At 34.1% G+C, this 18,176-nt stretch overlaps 1 protein-coding gene across 4 annotated transcripts in view; it reads right to left on the reverse strand.

Annotated features, from left to right (window-relative positions):
• Positions 1–18,176, reverse strand: part of LOC149785695 (CCR4-NOT transcription complex subunit 4-like) — a 73,339-nt gene that overhangs the window by 24,694 nt on the left and 30,469 nt on the right. For 2 of the 4 annotated variants that reach the window (XM_089979557.1, XM_089979554.1), the window contains exons 11-16: positions 16,766–17,053; positions 12,267–12,475; positions 10,055–10,186; positions 7,593–7,793; positions 4,147–4,230; positions 3,607–3,725 (exon numbers count right to left, since the gene is read on the reverse strand). In XM_089979557.1, the coding sequence (XP_089835683.1) occupies positions 3,607–3,725; positions 4,147–4,230; positions 7,593–7,793; positions 10,055–10,186; positions 12,267–12,475; positions 16,766–17,053 (1,033 nt within the window). The remainder of the gene's footprint in view (positions 1–3,606; positions 3,726–4,146; positions 4,231–7,592; positions 7,794–10,054; positions 10,187–12,266; positions 12,476–16,765; positions 17,054–18,176) is intronic. The other 2 variants (XM_089979555.1, XM_089979556.1) reach the window with 2 other exon arrangements.

The raw sequence follows: 18,176 nt of genomic DNA on the forward strand, positions 1-18,176 counted from the left end.
TCAGAAACAAATTTTAACAACCACAATGTGAAGAGCCTCTTACGCGAGTGTACATGATTTGTGTACAAATCAAAAGTGCTGGCATCTGCGTCCATTGTTTGTTTACAACAGAAAGTAGTTCCTTTATGCACGTGAATGCTATATGTGTATTGTTGTGACAATGTAAAGTTAATGGGGAAAAAAATGAGCATATAATATAGCCTACAGATCTGGATAGGTAACAAGCTCAGCAGGATCATCTCATTAATATGTACCTGTCTCACTTATTATAGTACCCATCAAGACAAAGATACAAGTTTATTCACCAAGTCAGAGCAGAATCTGATAAAACTCTGGTCCAAACTGGTAGCAAACTCTGTATGTCAAATACAATATTACTTCATACAGGGTTAGTAGCATATTTCATTCAAAGTTTTTCAAGGTGCATTATTATATTAATTGTAAAGGACACATAAATGGAACAGGTATGTAAACACAAGTTAATACTTACTACTACTCCACGCGAGGAACAATTTTTGCAAATTTATTTTTCAAAAAAAACCCAAAAATAAAACATGAAGTCAGTAGTATGATCACTGATATCTTTCCCATTAATATTAAACATACTACATCTAGGCATTAGAATAATGTAGTCACTGAACAAAGTTTTACTCTGTCTGTCTACACTATACTATTTACAAAGTCCAAAATATTTTAGAGTGAATTTTTCAGTTCTTGTAGCTTGTCATCAAGCTGTTTTTCAAGGGCTCCAAGTTCAGAGATTTTGTCATTTTCATTTTTCCTCAAATTATTTTGATGTCATGAAAAAGGAAATTTTCCTATGGATCTTTGCTTTCAATGCATAGTCATCAGCAGCAGCTGTCATTGTCTAAATGTCTTTTTCAGTACCTTCTTCTTCACTCATCCCCATAAACAAAAAAAAGTAAGCATTTTTCAAATATTTCTTGTTGTTATAGGGCTTAATGCCATTTTCAGCAAAAGACAGGCTATACATGGCGGCCAGTATTAATGGTGGAGGAAGAACCCGAGAAAACCCTGGAAAGAACCACCAACCCACGAGAAGCTACTGGCAAGCTTTCTCACATATCCACATTGGCCGAACCTGAGAATCGAACCCATGCAGACAGAAGTGAGATGGCAGTGATCCGTGACAGAGCACTTTAGACCACTCGGGGCCCCCATTTTTTTAAATATCATTGCTTATTTAAAAACAGCGCATGGATATTTTAAACTATTTCATATTACATATATCAATATTTTTCTCAACTTATCTGTATTCTATATTTTTAGATTTACTGTGTTCATTGCAATTATCATCTGTCCTATTTCCACTCAATCCCAAAATAAAACCAGATTCAACTAATTTCATAATTAAGACTATATACAGTTTCTATTTAAAACTTGACTCTCTGTTCACAGACAAACCTCTTTCGTAAAAAATGATTTCATGCTTAAGGCTTCTTGTTTCGCCTGTATTAAGCATCATTACAAGAGCTTGTTTTTTTTAATTTATAGCTGCAGGTGACCTTGGAGCACTTTCTCCCATTGCACGCAAATCAACATTCTCCTGGCATAACTTGCATTTTGCAAAGCTCTCTGGGAAAGATTTAATAATCTAAACTTTATATTTTTCTTCATCTCGCCACCAAAGTTGGAATCGGCAGCCAGCCATGCCAAAGCAAATCATTCAAATTTGAACCATCGCTACATCCGAGCTTCATACAATCGAAAGTTCAAAATGTACGACTGCGCAGTGGCCAGTTGTGGAAAAATTTCCGTTCCAGCACACACTTAGTGAGAGATTGATTTTTTTCTCCCCTTTTCTTTTTATTCAATTCTGTAAAACGAAAACTATGAATTCCTTTTGGTTTCAAGAAAATCAAGGCTTTTCAAGGTACCCAGACAATATTTTGAATTTTCAAGGTGTTTTCAAGGCCTTTTAGGAACTATTCATTTTTCAAGGTTTTTCAAGGTCCCCTACAGACCCTGTTCATAAAAATATTTACCTTTTGCTCATGATCAAAATCATCCAATAACTTAATAAACTGAGTTTGAACAAAATCTATCAGAAACATGGTTGCCAGATTGTTGACAAGCTCAGCTAATAAGAAAAAAGATCACATCACTGATATGCATGCATCTTGGCCATACTCATTTTCAACTGAGATCTTAATGATATTAAGCCTATCTAAATAATCTCTTCAAAATCCTAAAAAAGTTATGGTCTCTAGAGTGAATACAGGCAACATCACATTATAAATATGCATGGGTCTCAATCACAATAAAACTCCAAAACTTGCCTACCTATCAAATCTGATTACACTCAAGACTGAAGTACAATCTCTTGAGTGGTAAGAAGCCTAGTCAGTCAGAGAATCATTTCATTCATATGTGTAACTTGCACACAAAATAAAACTCTTGATGACTTGGGCTCTTTACAAAGTTTGATGAAAATCTGTTCAGAAATTGAGTCACTAAAGTACTGGTACTGGCAAACTCAGCCAATCAGATTAAGATCAAAGCATTTAATTGTAAAAATCTAGCTCATATAATCATATATTTTAAGTCTGATAAAAACTGGATCCCAAAATATGGTTTCTACATGCTCAGGCCAAGCTGATGCAAGACCTCATTAACATGTATGGATCTAGCTCATCATCAAACTTGACTGAAATCTTGATGATACAATCATATTGTCATAGCATGATTCAAATCAAATCAGAAGTATTGCCTCCAGAGTGATAAATAATTGTTGAGAGATGCATGATGGATCAGAAACATGGCTTCATAGTGGTAACAAACCTGGCCAATCATTAATGTGAATAAATCTCAATGAATGAGCTTGTTCAAGATCTCAATAATACAAGTGATAGAAGTCTCAACAGTCACCAGCGATAACATGCCCACCCGATCAGATGCTAACTGCTTCATTGATATAAATGGATCTTGCACATTATCACATTTGTCCAAAATCTTGCTGATAACAATCCATATTTCAGGCCTGACCCAAATAAGAACAAAGATAGCCTCCAGAGTGGATGCAAGCAACTGTTGATGTATGCACAATGAATTCTGGGCCATACCACAAGTTCACTTGTGTTTATGGCTAGATGAGCAAAACAACTTACTCAAACGGCAAGGAAACATGATAAATGACTGTGAATGAATGATCAATTGGGACTATAAAAAAGGGTGAAAAAAGGCAGAGTAAAGCTCACTAACTTATAGAATTATTGTCCTTTCTTCTATCTATAATTTGTTATATACTTATTATAGATGTATATTACAATTTATTGGGCATGCAAATTCATAAATCACTAACCATTTATTTGAAGTATCCATGTTGGTATCAAATGTATTTTACTGTAACTGTACTTTCATAATCTGGGTCTCACTACAAGATCACACTGACAAGCATATGATCTGAGAACAAGATTTTATGGCTCTATAATATTCTGTGCTGGAACAATTTTATTCAATCTCAATATAAGAATGTCAACTTTCCCCCAACATCACAATGTGATTCCTTGATACAACAAAAAAGCTGGTAAAAACCATATTATGTTCATAAAATATTCTGCATTTTTACATTGTTACAATTCTTACCCGAGCATTTTGTTGCATTGGGTCCTTTCCAGATACTGACATATCTGATGTGAACATGTCTGGAAACGAATTCTGAATATTTGGATTCATGAACCCCATCATTCTGCTTGCAAGTAACTCTGAAATGAGACAAAAAAATTCTTCTTTTCCAAGTTCATTACATCGCAGGTACATACCATTGTGGAAGTCTGAAGAAAATGGTAGCAATGACATCTCTTTCAGATTGACAGTAGGGAACTTGAAAGACAGTTATTAGTACCATAAACCAATGTATTCATCCAATGATAAGCCCATGCTTGATCAAAGCCCATCCCCTTACACAAAAACTTCTGCAACAAAGGATATCTTTGTCTGATAAAAAACCCACCCCCTACTTTTTGACAAATTGAGTTATCTGGCTCCCTGGTCTTATCATGGGAGAAATACTTAATACTGGAACAAGTCTAAAGATGACTGATGAACTACAACAAAATTAAACATCAGTGTGCTGCATTTACCTTGTCTGAGCATGCCTAGTAAAGATTCATGTGCAATATTTACCTTGTCTGACCATGCCTGGTATGTTGTGCTGATGCATACTGTTTACATGTTGTTGCTGTTGCTGGATATGACTTAGAGAAAACCCTGTAAAACATACCAACCAGATAAATATTATATATGGTTTCTTTTACATTTTGCATCAAGTATTTGGTAATTTCATAGAGGCATGACACAAACAAGAGGCCCGTGTGGACCTGACATCACACACCTGGTTTACAATACTATGTTGGCCATATAATTTGGCATTCTGCTGGTTTCCTTAGCATATGCAACAATGGAAACTATAAAGAAATGTTCCAGTTTTATCACTATAAAGGACAGAACTTTGATTAAACACTTTAATCATAGTTTTATGATGGTAATGATCTCAGACAGTAGCAATAAATAACTAAATGACATAATTTATTTGAGTTTATTTTTTTCCATATTATTGTCGACTGACTTTTTTTTGTGTGCTGTAAGCTTAGTTACCATTTTTCTTAAACTCTTCTCAGGGATACAATTTTCATCAAGAATACCAATAATTATCATATGGCAAACCAGATGCAGACCTTGATCCCAAAAATGAACCATGTCAAAACTTGCACCCTCTGTAAGATCACAATCTGTTCAGATACACATGCCCTAGAGTGGTGATAATCTCTGCCAATCAGACATTAAATCACTCAGTTTCAAGGTACTAATGTTGCTCATAACAACCATCATCCAAGTCCATGATGCATCTTTTTCACACTGGTCAAATGTACTTCAGAAACGGACATCAAGTATACAGAACTTCAACAATGAAGTTGATCCAGAGTGTGGATGGATATGAGAACTTGTACACAGATGCCAAAGTGATTGCTATGTTCAGCTTCTATCAAGGTGGAATTGACAAATGTCCTCAAAGTTACTTGCTATAAAATGTGCGAGTCTTGCATTATAGTAACAACTGCATGTAGGGGACATATGTCAAACTTGGTACTTTTAACTACCACAGTAAATCTGTGAATAAAGCACATGAACAAGGACAAAGTTGAAGCCAACAGAAAACTGTGTTCACTGTTAAAACAAGAGTATCATCAATGAAACATGCCTTTGTCCCACGTTTCAAGTACAAGACATACTTGTCATGTAGGCATACTGTACTATTTCCGCATCGAGTCATTTAAAAAAAAATTTGTTACACATATCTTTAAATGGTAATTATTCAATTTACTTTGCTTTTATAATTGATCAATATTACTTGCTGTTCATTACATACTGTATTTCATGTAATTTTTCATACACAAAAAAATAATGATTAATTTCAGTGTATGAAAAACTATATGTAAAATAAATTATTATTTGGTGGTACCGACCGTGTAAGAAAATTAAAGGGATCATACCTGAACAAATTCTACAGAACACATGCTACTCAACAAACTAACGGTACAAACATACAAGTAAATGTTTATTTTCTTTCTCATTCTGCTCTCAACTCAATTAAATAAAAATAAAAGCACTCAAAAAGATTTTTGTTATTAGTGATTGAGAGAGAGGATTATGTCTTCGTGTGCAAGGTCATCTGCATTTAGAGCAAATGTAGCTGTTATGTTGTGTAATGTTGGCAAAATGATTAAGATGGTCTGAACATGTATTAATTATGGGTATTATTTATTGGTAAATTGTATGCAACGATACAAGTCCACATTGTCAAGAAATTAAGTGCAACTTGTATTTTTACAGTAACAATAATCTCATTATCAAATTGCAAAAAAAATTAAAGAACTTGAAATTGTTTCAGTTAATGCGTGCGAGTGCAAGCATGCGCATGTATGTATGCATGTGTGTGTGAGAGAGAGATATGAAACAATATTTTGTCAGTGTACAAGACCATATTTATTGAGGATGGTTTTTATTTTGTAGCTTTGGCAAAGAGAAAAGAGACTATTTTCAGTTGCCTGATGATTGTGATAATCCTCATTTATTACAACCGTACTATATTCCATTATCAATAAACCCCGCTAAATCAACTATTCATTCTTGTTTTAATTTTGATGTACATTGTCACAACAACCACATGGCTATGCAGTGTTACTTACACGGTAATTAAACATGCTTAGTGCTTTGGTTATTCTAGTTGAAATGACTGAGGGCAAGAATGGACAGGGGAGGTCAAATCTGTGAGGCTGCCAATAGGGAAATGAGGCTCTCTTTAGGGAAATGAAAATCTGTCAATGTGCTACTGAAGCTGTTGTCCATACAGCAGATGTTACAAGGACAAGCGATCATACACATTACTTATTATTCAAACCTGACAATAAAGATAATAGTCGGGTATATCGTAGAACAGATTTGCAATAAAATGTTAATTATATCCAAGTCAAAACAGAAGAAGCACTTAAAAGATAGTATATGTATGTGTCCTCTGAGCTTCTGTCCCTGAAATTGATAGCATTCTTCTTTACCTACGTGCAGATCTGCAAAATGTTATCTGTGAATGCTGAAGAACTCGTTTATTGTGCAGAAACCATATTACTATTTTAATTATTGTGACCTTGATCTCTGAGCTTATGACCCTGAACAGATAATTTTTCCTTCCTCATTCCATGTGAAAACCATAAACAAAATTTGGTAACTGCAGTTGGTGGAGAATTGGAGTTATTGTGCAGAAACAAAATTGGAAACAGACAGACATCATAACAAAAGGCTCCAACTTACATCTGACATATAAAAAAAGTGACCTTATATGTTAGCATGTTATTAGAAATCAAGAACTCAGTAGAAAAGTGTGCCTTGTCACAAGAAGTTCTAAGATTAAACCACAATCTACTAACAATCTGACAACACAGGAATCCTTGCATGCCTTGGTCCAAACTTTATGCACATGGCAATATTGTATCAAAGTTTCTGTTAAGCAACAATAAAAAACCCAACCCAACCTCCCTAGCTAGTGTGGAAGTTTAATTTTCCAAAACTTTAATGCAGAATATGGATACTGATACTGCCTTATCATTGGAAAAGTTATAAGCTGATACTACTGTTTCAATATCTGCTTAAAGTGTTTGAGATCTGACTGCACTGACAACAGTGATTATATAAAATAATCAGGTAAACAAGAGATACTCCTTTCTGTCAAATACACCTTTTGTTTAGCTAGAAAAAAAGGAAAAACAAACTTTCACACTGAACTTTATACAAAGAAAGACTTTTAACACCGACCTTACTCAAGGGTATGGATGGACATAAATATGGATGGTCATATCAAACACACATGGATGCCCAAATCATTGCTATATCGAGTATCTGCCAAAGCAAGCTCAACAAGTACAAGGTTAGACTAATTGGGATTTTTGTTATGGTAATACACATGTTGACAGAAAGTCCCAGTAAGTTTGAAAAACACTTTTGATTCACAATTTCTGATAATTTTTGTAAATGTGATGTGGATAGGTAAGCTGTAATGTACATAAATTTTGTCTTACCTGGGGGCAAGTTCTGTGGCTGTGGGAGTTGTGTGTGCAGAGATCTAGTGTGTGGAGGTAGTCCATGAAAAGGGTATTTCTGATGGAATACTGGATGGTGTGTGGAACAGGGCCGAGAAGTAGGCATTCCTTGTCGACATCCATTCTCCTTTTCTATTAAGTCCGCCAGTCCTCTTGATGATTCTTCAAGTGGATCGAAGCCTGCAGGGAACATTTAAGTAAAACAACTGAACATTAGTCTTGAACAGCAAATTTGGACTAAAGATGAAAGACACAGAGGCCATCTGAGGCATTTTTGGGAAAAGGTCACTTTTTTGGTAAAAACATCTGCCTTTTTGCCCTGTATTGCTGACTCTGGGGTCACAGTATTTAAAATGCATTCAAATATGACCAAGTTGAGGAAGCAATACTGCTATTTTTGCAGTTTGAATAAGCCAGAAGTTACAACAAAGATCCACTCAAACAAAGCTTGCAATGCCTACCTTCAGCAATCAGTAATTACATAATTACGCTAAATCAAAATGCCTAAGCAAAATATTCCCAAATTTCAACAACCCAACCCTCCGATTCCTCAAAGGGACTAAAGATTTACTGGGTGAAATAAATTTTTTTAAGGAAGCAAGCTTTACACTATGGAAAGCAGCACAATGGAAAACCTACTACAAACTACCTTGAGTGTATGCCAGGGACAATACTCAAGCTGATGAAAAGATTAAAGTTTTAAAGGAAACTTTAACCACAAAAGTTGTTTAAATGTTTGATTTTTTTTTATACAAATGGCAGCGGTAACTGATGGCAGACTGGCTTCATTTGAACAAATCTGAAATACCTTCAAGCCAGGATGCATTCTGTTAAGTTCTATTGAGTAAATTTTTAAAAAGCTCTAAACAGCAATTGTAAACAGATGGACAACATTCAAGCCAGGATGTTATCAGTTCTATTGAGCAGTTTTTAAAAAATTCTAAAAAGCAATTGTAAATTGATGGACAACTGACAATAGACGAAAAACCTATACCATAAACTTGGCTTTATGGCTGAGTGAACCAATAAATCATTTCAAGAATGAAGGGGAGGGAGTTTAAGTTTGGAAGGATCTTGCTCAATGACTACACCACCCATTAAGTAAAAATGAAATGGTCATCAAGGAACATGGAGTGTTTGGTGTTGTGGGAATTAACGCCATTTTTCAGCACATGACAGCATAAGCATGGCAGCCAGTATATTTGGTGAATGCAGAAGCCAAGAGGACCCTAAAAGAACCAACCAACCTATGAGAAGCTACTAGCTTTCTCACACATCCATCCTGATTGAGCCAAGACTTGAGTTTGCAGTGAGCTGTGTGAGTGATCTGTAAAGGCAAGTGCATTAAGGTGGTGCTATACAGTTTCGCATTTTGCATAGGGTTAGGATTTTAAAGAAAAAGAAAGTCCCTGGCTTTCCTCACTGGTTATACTGGCTATTTAAAAAAGACCTTGTATATCTTAGGTATAATGCAAAGAACCTTTAATTCCCTTTATTTTGGTGTATGATTGATGGGTGTACTATGGGTTATAGAGTATACAGCTTGGCCTTACTTCAAATGTGCACCTTTCAAAAAAGTGCTAGCTCTACTTGGTCATTTTCACTTCCTGAACTTCAGAGGTAAATTGTATAAAAAAGAGCCGATAACTTTTTTTACATTTTATATATTTGGTAATCCATTCATTGCACTTTCAGAAGCTGGTATTGTCTAGTCTGGCAAAATTCATTTTCCCTATTTTAATAGCTGCTATGTATAGTGTACTTTAGACTAATTCAGACTGATTTTTTAACACAAGGGAGCAGTCATTTTAGTTAGCAGTGTGCTTAAATCATGTAAAATTTCCAAAAGTACAATATCCAAAAGAAATATCATCCACATTACATTAATGTAGCATACAGGTATGCAAACATTCTCTCCAATGTGCATGTTTTAAATGCGAACTACTTCACCTTACATACGTCACTCTCTCAAATGTACATATTATCTGGTGAGCGCCACCATATATTACTTGGCCACCCAAGGCCTCAGTAACATTAATAACAGTGTTGTTGTTGTTGTTATTGTGGGGTTTAATGCCATTTTTCAGCACACAATAGGCTATATATAGCGGCCAGTATTAATGATGGAGGAAGAACCTGGGAAAACCCTGGAAAGAACCACCGACCCACGAGAAGCTACTGGAAAGCATTCTCACATACCGACATTGGCCGAAAATAATAGTGTTTATTACCCAAAATAACTATGTAATTTGAGTGCCTACTGATTCACCCCATCAACTTAAATTATGCTACAGCACTTAGTGTGCCTAATTTGAGCTTATTCCTTTTTCTCCTGAAAATGTTTCCAGTTCAATATACAGCATAATGTATCATATCCACCATCAAGAAACACCTTTTTTATAAAAAAATTATCATACCAAAATTCTGTTTCAAAAACTTACCTAAATCATCATCATTATTTGGTTCTTTACTCATGGGTCCAAAACCAAAGGCTTCTTGCCAGTCAGTTGTGCTACTCACAGGTATTGTGTCTGAAATCTCTGTAGTGGGAGGTTGTTCTGTCTCTGGTACATCTGTAACATCAAGTTTCTCAAATATATTCTTCAATCAAGGTTCATACTGAACTCTGAATGATAAATTTAAAGATTTTTCCAAAACTTTCAAAGACCACAAACATAGATTTCCAAGACCTATTTTCGCTAACATTTTGTATACAGGTTATATGAGAAAACAACGAATGCAAAATTCTGCAATATTGTTTAATGATAAAATTCAAACTATAATTAATTTCCTAAAATTGCTTTATAATGATCCAGAAGATAGGTTAACATTCATTGTTATTTCAGAATTATGTAACTTATGCATCAGATTTAATACAAAATAAATTGTTCTCTTAACAGACATCAGCACTGCTTTAAATGCATTATTATAATTGCTGTTTTTGCTCTTCAATCATCTAACGACCTTAGGCAATTTTATGTGTGATAATAATAATAATAATAATAATAATAATGATAATGATGATGATGACTTTTGTATAGCACCTAATCTTTAGAAGCTCTAAGAGCATTTCAACATTAGATAACACCTAAAAACATATAAAATGATATGATTAAGAAAAACAAACACCATGAAATTAGACAACAAAAAATGTGCTGAAAATAGTTATGGTGCTGATTTCCTTTGAAGAAAGGTGAAGCCAGCTTGCTTTGATGAAGAGTGCATGTGTTACTGAACTCATCGCCAAGGCCTACTTTGGATAGCCAAACAAATGCTCATTTGTTACTGTGGCAGCAATGAAACTGAACGGGTCGTCAAAAGAAAGAAACCAGGAAAACTCAACTATAGTCTGACTATACATATGTTTGTTTGTAACCCCCTACCAATTTCAATAACAAAAATGTTTAATGTGATAATAGTGCACAGAACTAAGTCAATGAATTATTGATTTTTAATTTATAATCGGACTGTGACCAGAATGGCACTAATACTGGCATCCACTGCACCTTTCATGCTTAATGGACTTTCCATACTAACATGATGCCATATTGCATACACTTATGGGCTACATCAGACAACATGACGTAGTTCGTCCTATTAGGTAACTGCTGGATAATTCCGTAAATTACCATAATGTTGAGTGCACACACCCCTTTGCTGAAAATGGACTTGTCCAGGAACTGGAAGCTGGAAATGGATCTTGAGCATATCCGTCTATTTTACTGAAAACTTCTGTTATGCATGAAATGCGCAGATGATGATGGTATTAGGGCTACTCTACTCTCAGTCAGGTTACAAATTATAAATCAATGAATGAACTAAGTTCCTTGCATTTTTTATCACATTAAAAGTTTCCATTTCTGAAATCAGTATGGGGGTACAAACAAACAGGTTGGTATAGTCAGACTATACATCCAAATCTAACAACCTTGGACAATTTTATTTGTGATTATGGAAAGAAATTAAAAAATTTGGGTTTATTTCAATTTTCAAAGACTTTTAAAGACCTCAAGGTAATCTGCTTGATTTTCCCAAACTTTCAAGGCCTTGAAAATGCTACCTCCTTTATTCCGAACTCTCAAAGACCGTATGAACCCTGTCAATATCTTTGTAACATTCAACTGCAATGTGGACTTGGTTGTTTACAAACATAAAAATGTATATGCAATGATAGAAATGTAATGAAAATGCAACTCCAAATTCATCTTTTAACTTAAACTGTTAGGGTCTATGCAGTTCCTAAAGAGGTTTCAAATGTGTTAACAGTCTAGCTTGCAAAAAAATGAAAAAAATAAAATAAAATCGATGCTCACAATATGCATGAGGCAGCTATTATTCACAAATGTTTAATCACTTTATCCTTGAATACCACATTTTGTGATCCTCCATAGAAATGAAGTTCTCAGGCATTCCACTCTTTCTGGCCATTCTACATAAAATAGTCCCATAAAAAAATAAACACGCACAAAAATAGCAAGGCATCTAGCAGAAAAATTTCTGCATCATTTAAAGTCTAAAATAACATATCAAAATTTCACCTGTAGACCACTGTACTTATCAAAGTAAACTCAAATATTCTGCTGAATATACAAAACGCTTATTTTTATGTCGCTCCAAGAAATGTATCTCTCACGTATCTTTGAAATATCTTACCTGTGGTTGGTACTGGAGGTTTTGGGTTTCTTGTGTGGAAACCATTACTACTGAACAGTGAAAGACTGTTGGGGTTGTCAAGCAGGAGTGACTTTGTTTTAGCACCCAGTATTGAATGTACCGTCTGTAGCTGTGACTGTGATGTGGGCACTGCTGTGTGATCTGTGCTCTTTTGTGAACTCTGGACAAAAACACTGTCTGATTGCCTGGTAAGAGAACCGGTGTAAATAACAATCATACTGCCATAGTTATCTTGGAAACATATTGTTAATTCCTATTTGTTTTAATGAAATCTATTATTGGTTTTTCACAGAATGGACTGTATGCTGTAACCTGACAAAATCTGTGAGAAGGATAAGTGTCAAATGTATTATCTAATACAACCTGGATGCAGACCTCTTAGATATATTACATTAGAATGATCAACTTTTAAAGTAGCTGCACTGAGAAAATGAGTTGTGTACCTTTCCAGCAAAAAAATATACATTATGAGACCTTGTATGTATTTGCTAGCTGTAGAAACAGATGAAAAACTAACTGGTAACAAACTGTATATATACAAATGTCTGGAATGTATAATTAGATTCAGAATTTTTAAGTAAAGTAAAGAAATGGTGTGTCTTCACATAAAGAACAATTGTTTTTTCAAATACAAAACTTTACACCAACAAACATGATAACATATAACTCTATCATATACAGACACATGTATTCTCTTCACTATATCCAACAAGAAGCCCAAGAGGGTGTAATATAGCTCACCTGCTAAGATTCTGGTGTTTGAATTTATGAATAAAATTTCAAGAAATGTCCTTGTCCAAGAATTCTGTATGAGCACTCAAGTATTTCCAGGAAAAATAATTAATCTTTCAGAATCCAAATAGTTTGAAGAAAATTTAAAATATAACTCAACTGGTCACAACAGAAAAAAACAAAACACATTACTTCCCAGTGTTGAGAAGCCCAACTAACTAATTTCTCTATAGACAAAGGTTATACAGTCAAATAAGGTGCAAAACATATTCATATGAAGGTCATGTGATCACATTCCAGAACAGTTTAGAAGCTATTTACATTCACGTATTCCAGTATAGCCTCGATCTCACTCTATGTATCCCACAATAAAAATAAATAATAAGTTGTTTACTTAATTCTCAATCAAGGCCAGGAGCTAGGTCAGCAAAAAGATACAAAGTTCTATTTTTAGGTGCTTTCAACAAAAGTCTGGTCAAACTAATTTAAAGTATCAAATTTCAGTAAAACAAAATTATATAATACATGTAATGAAATAAAAATAAAAAGACTTTAAAACTTACAAATTAAATTAAATCAAATATGCATAACAAAATTAATATGCATAATCTCTTGCTCATAATCAAACCAATCCAAGACCTTGACGAGATAAACACATTTACCAAGTTTGATAGAAATTGGATAAAGAAATAGTCTCTCGATTCAGAAAGGTAACCAGCTCAGCCAAGCAGAGGAAGTTTTTCATCAAATTATGCAGATTTCACTTTTTAGAGAACCTGTCTACGACAATGATAATATAAGCTTCTTTGCCAAGGGGTATCAAAATCCAATTAGAATTTGGTCTTCAGAATATTAACAAGCCTAATCACTCAGAGGCAACATTATCTCATTAATGTGAAGCTAGTGAATCTTGCTCACAATCAAACTCACCCAACATCCTAATACAAAACTATTTAGCAAGTTTGATCAAACTCTGACAAAAGACTGCTAGAGTGTTGGCAACTTCTATAACACAGATGCAAGATCACATCATTAGCATGCAATAATTTCATCCAAGATCTTAATTACATAGACATATTTACCAAAATTCTATAAAGAAACAGTTTTAAGAGTGGTAAAAAAAATAAAAAAATTTGCCAATCAGATGCAAAATCATGTCATAAATATGCATAGTCTGGTTCATAATAAAATCATTCAACTTGACCGTATATATTAGAATCAGGTTAGAAATATAGCATCACAAGTGTTAAGAAGCTCAGCCAATGATTTGCAAGATCATTTCATCATGCATAGATCCTGCTCCAAATAAAACATTGTTAACTAAGCCTGTTTACAAAGCTTGATAAAATATGAACAGAAACCAAGTTGCTTATTCAGCCACTCAGATGCTAAACCACCTCATCAACACTGATGGATCTCTGTTCATATTTGTACACATTCAAAACCCGGATAAGGCCAAAAAAATCTGTTTTTCTCTTGCACTGCTTTTCAATTTCAGGCAGGCAGGATGTTTTTTTTTATAATCATTATATATATTTAATATGATTTTTTTGGTCATTTGTTTCTTTTACCATGTGGTAAAAAAGTTATAGGGTTGGCACTGAGAAACAGGGACAGGCAGCTGACCAGAAACGAGTTTCTTTTTTTGCCTAATCAATTTAAACCTATTTACCAAATATGGTCAAAATTGGATCAGAAACTGTCTTTAGAGTAGTAACAGCAGCATGACCATCTCATTATTATGGGTGGATCCCATACTTCCAATTTGAACAACATTTTTATCTTATAAACCTATATTCCACTCTAGTCAAAATCTGATAACAAATATGATTTCCTGGGTGGTAATAAGCTCAGCCAATCATATAAAAGATCAACTAGTTAATATTTGTCAATCATTATCATTACCAAACTAGAATAGCTTCAGTAAAATGCACAGATCTCACTCATTATCGAAACTAAATAACATCCTAATGATATAAGCATATATTCCAAGTCTAATAAAAAAACAGATCAGAATTATGGCTTCCAATGTGGTAACAAGCTTAATCAATCAGCTGCAAGATCTCCTGATTTTAATATGCATGAATATTTCAAGTGATCAAACATGGATTAGAAATATGGCTAGCAGAATGGTAATATGCCTGGCAGGGTTTTGTTTTGCTCTTATGAAAAGAACAATTTTAAGAGTGATTAAAATTAATTTGTGAGAGGTAATTTATAGAAAAATATTGTTTACAACTGTTGTCTTCTATAAATGAGTTTTTAAATATTGAAAATGTGCACTAAATTACTCAGGCTTTATTATTTACTCATGCTCTGAGTTCTACAAAGAGAAGATATGCCATAACTCCATGGTTGATAATACAAAGCAATAATTACTGACACAAAAATTAATAATATTAATACTTACGATTAAATGATAAAAATGAGATTCAGGTTCTACTAAAGAACTGAAAAGGGGAGAAATCACTTCCTTTGTTGTGAAAAAGGTGGAAAATTTACTGTACATTCAAGGAATTGAATAAAGAAATAAAGGCACAACCAACAAATATAATGCACAATTTTCATGCATTTAGTTGACTTTTCGGCATGTCTCAGAAATTTGGATGATTCCTATAATCACTTTTCCAACAACAGACAGATTTAATAGTTTCAACCTAACACATGAGAATCAATGTATTTTCAATTCGTTTATTTTTTAGAGTGTCAAATTTTTTTTGTTTTTTTAAAGAATTAAATTTTTTGTCTTTTTTTAAATTAAGGAATAGGGAGGCATTCACTGTTTCCAACTATTTGTAGTTGTTTTGTTCCTTTGATCTATGTATATGTCAATCTAAACTTTGTAATTATGTTTGCCCTCCTTTCTGTTTTTATTTGATAAAGATTTCAAATTTTGCAAACAGTCACTTTCAGTCCACAGTGTTCAGGTCATCTGTACCAGTACAAATTCTATATGCTAATTCAATCTTTCATACGCAACCAGTGTATAATAGTTCTCTATAAATATACCTGAAACATCTGTGCAGAAGCTATTTTTCTTCTTTCAATCAGTAACCTTGATCTCTGACCCCAAATTTGACAGGCTTCTTTCTTGCCACAAGTATAAGCCATTTATAGAGTTTGTTCAATGAACTAATATTACTATGTGGAGAAAAAAAAATTCTACTCTCACTCAGTGACCTTGGACCTCAAAATCAATAGGCTTCTTCCTTAACCCAAGTGCAAACCATCCATCAAATTTGGTCTATGTATGTAATGTAGAACTTTTGTTATTGTGTGGAAACCACTTTCATTCTTACAGTGACAGTGACCAAGACCTTTTTAACTCAACATCAATAGGCCTTTTCCTTGCCCAAAGTGCAAACCATCCACAAAGTTTAAAAATTTGATGATAGAGAGTTTGAGTTCTTGTGCAGAAACCGTTATTTGTCTTTCAGTCAGTGATATTGACATTTTTTAAGACCTTTTCTTTACACCATGCACAAATCATCCAAATATTTAGTAAATGTAAATAGTGGAGAACTAGAGTTCTTGTGCGGAAACTGTTTTTCTGCTTGAAGTATGTGACCATTACCTTCTGACTCCAAAATTTATAAGGTATTTCCTTACCCCACATGCAAGGCATCCACAATGTTGGTAACTGGAGATGGCGGACAACTCTAGTTTTTGTGAGAAACAAAACTGATAATAGTCAGACACACAGACAGACATGATCATAAAATAGAGCACTGTTTTAAAATATTCACCTTGACTGTTGCTCACTATCTATAGTTGTTCTGTTCCTTTGATTTACTTGTGTTTGACTACTGTCACTGGTAAAATCAGATTTGTCACTTCTATTCTGTGGTGATGACCCATTCTCAGTGTTGTTTCCTGCACCCTGCAGTGATGGCCAGGCATCTCTGTTACTGGTATTAGGCAAAGATTGTTGTGGCTGAGAACTAGACTGTGCTGGTGGTGAGTGAGATGAGTTGTTACTTTGTATCGGTTGTGGGGCTGACTGCTGTACCGTTGTGGGAGAGCTACTCTTTTTCCTGAAATACACATCAAATACACACTGCAACTATCTAAAAGATTTGGAAAAATATACTTCTGTGGCTGAGCCATTTGCACAACTCCTAATGCAAAAAAAACCCATTAAAATATTAGAGAAACAGGTGTGGAAAATATTTCCAACTCTAAACTGCTAGATGTGGAAAAGCTTATAGAAGCATCACATATTTATAGAAAGTATTGGTGAATATCTGTACTTTTAAAAGTTATGTTCATGCTTGTGATTATCAAAGTTAAACATCTCAGATAGCAATATGTTTCAATAAAAACACATTTGGTAGTGATTTAAAATTTTGGGGCTTGTGCTGTTGCCTGCCAAGTTTTGCCTCAAATTTGCATACATCTTCTTGAGGTTACATTCTCTAGTTTTGTACCTTGCACATGATTTTAAATTTTAAAAAAAAATTCTAGGTTTTCCTCACTGGTAACTCTTGGCTATTTAAAAACAGACCTTGTATATTTTTAATACTGTTATAGGTACTTTTAATTCCCTTTATTTTGGTGTATTATTGATAGGTGTAACATCTGTTAAAGAGTATACAGCTTGGCCTTACTTCAGATGTGCACCTAATTAAAAAAAACTGCTACCTCTGCTTGGCCATTTTCATGTCCTGGTAAATTGCAAAAAAAGAAATGAAGGAACAATGTAAAAAAAACAACAACAAAAGAACTAAATACATTCTGCAATTCATTCATTGAACTTTCAGAAGCTGGTATCAGTTCCTCAGGCAAAATTAATTACCCCATTTTAATACATGCTAAAGTTAATATGCTCTGGACAGTTCAGGTTAATTTTCAAGTACATAGGAGTAGCCACTTTAATCAGCTGTGTGCTTAGTTCATGCATTATTTCCACAACTACATGTACAGACATTTCAGCCACAGTACATTAAATTAGAATAGAGGTATGACAACATCTCTCCATAGATTTTGCAAATACACACAATTTCAACATATACCTGTCACTTTGCAAGAAGTACATAATATTTGTACAGTGCAACCTGTGTGAATGTATCCTTAAGCTGCATAAATGATGCTGGGGATTAAATTTCTTAACAAAGGAACATGCACAATTAGCAAAGTATCAAACTTTGGGTGTTGGTT

This window comes from Sinohyriopsis cumingii, chromosome 13 (genome assembly GCF_028554795.1).
Source record: "Sinohyriopsis cumingii isolate HCF-2022 chromosome 13, ASM2855479v2, whole genome shotgun sequence".
NCBI classification, from domain to species: Eukaryota; Metazoa; Mollusca; class Bivalvia; order Unionida; family Unionidae; genus Sinohyriopsis; species Sinohyriopsis cumingii.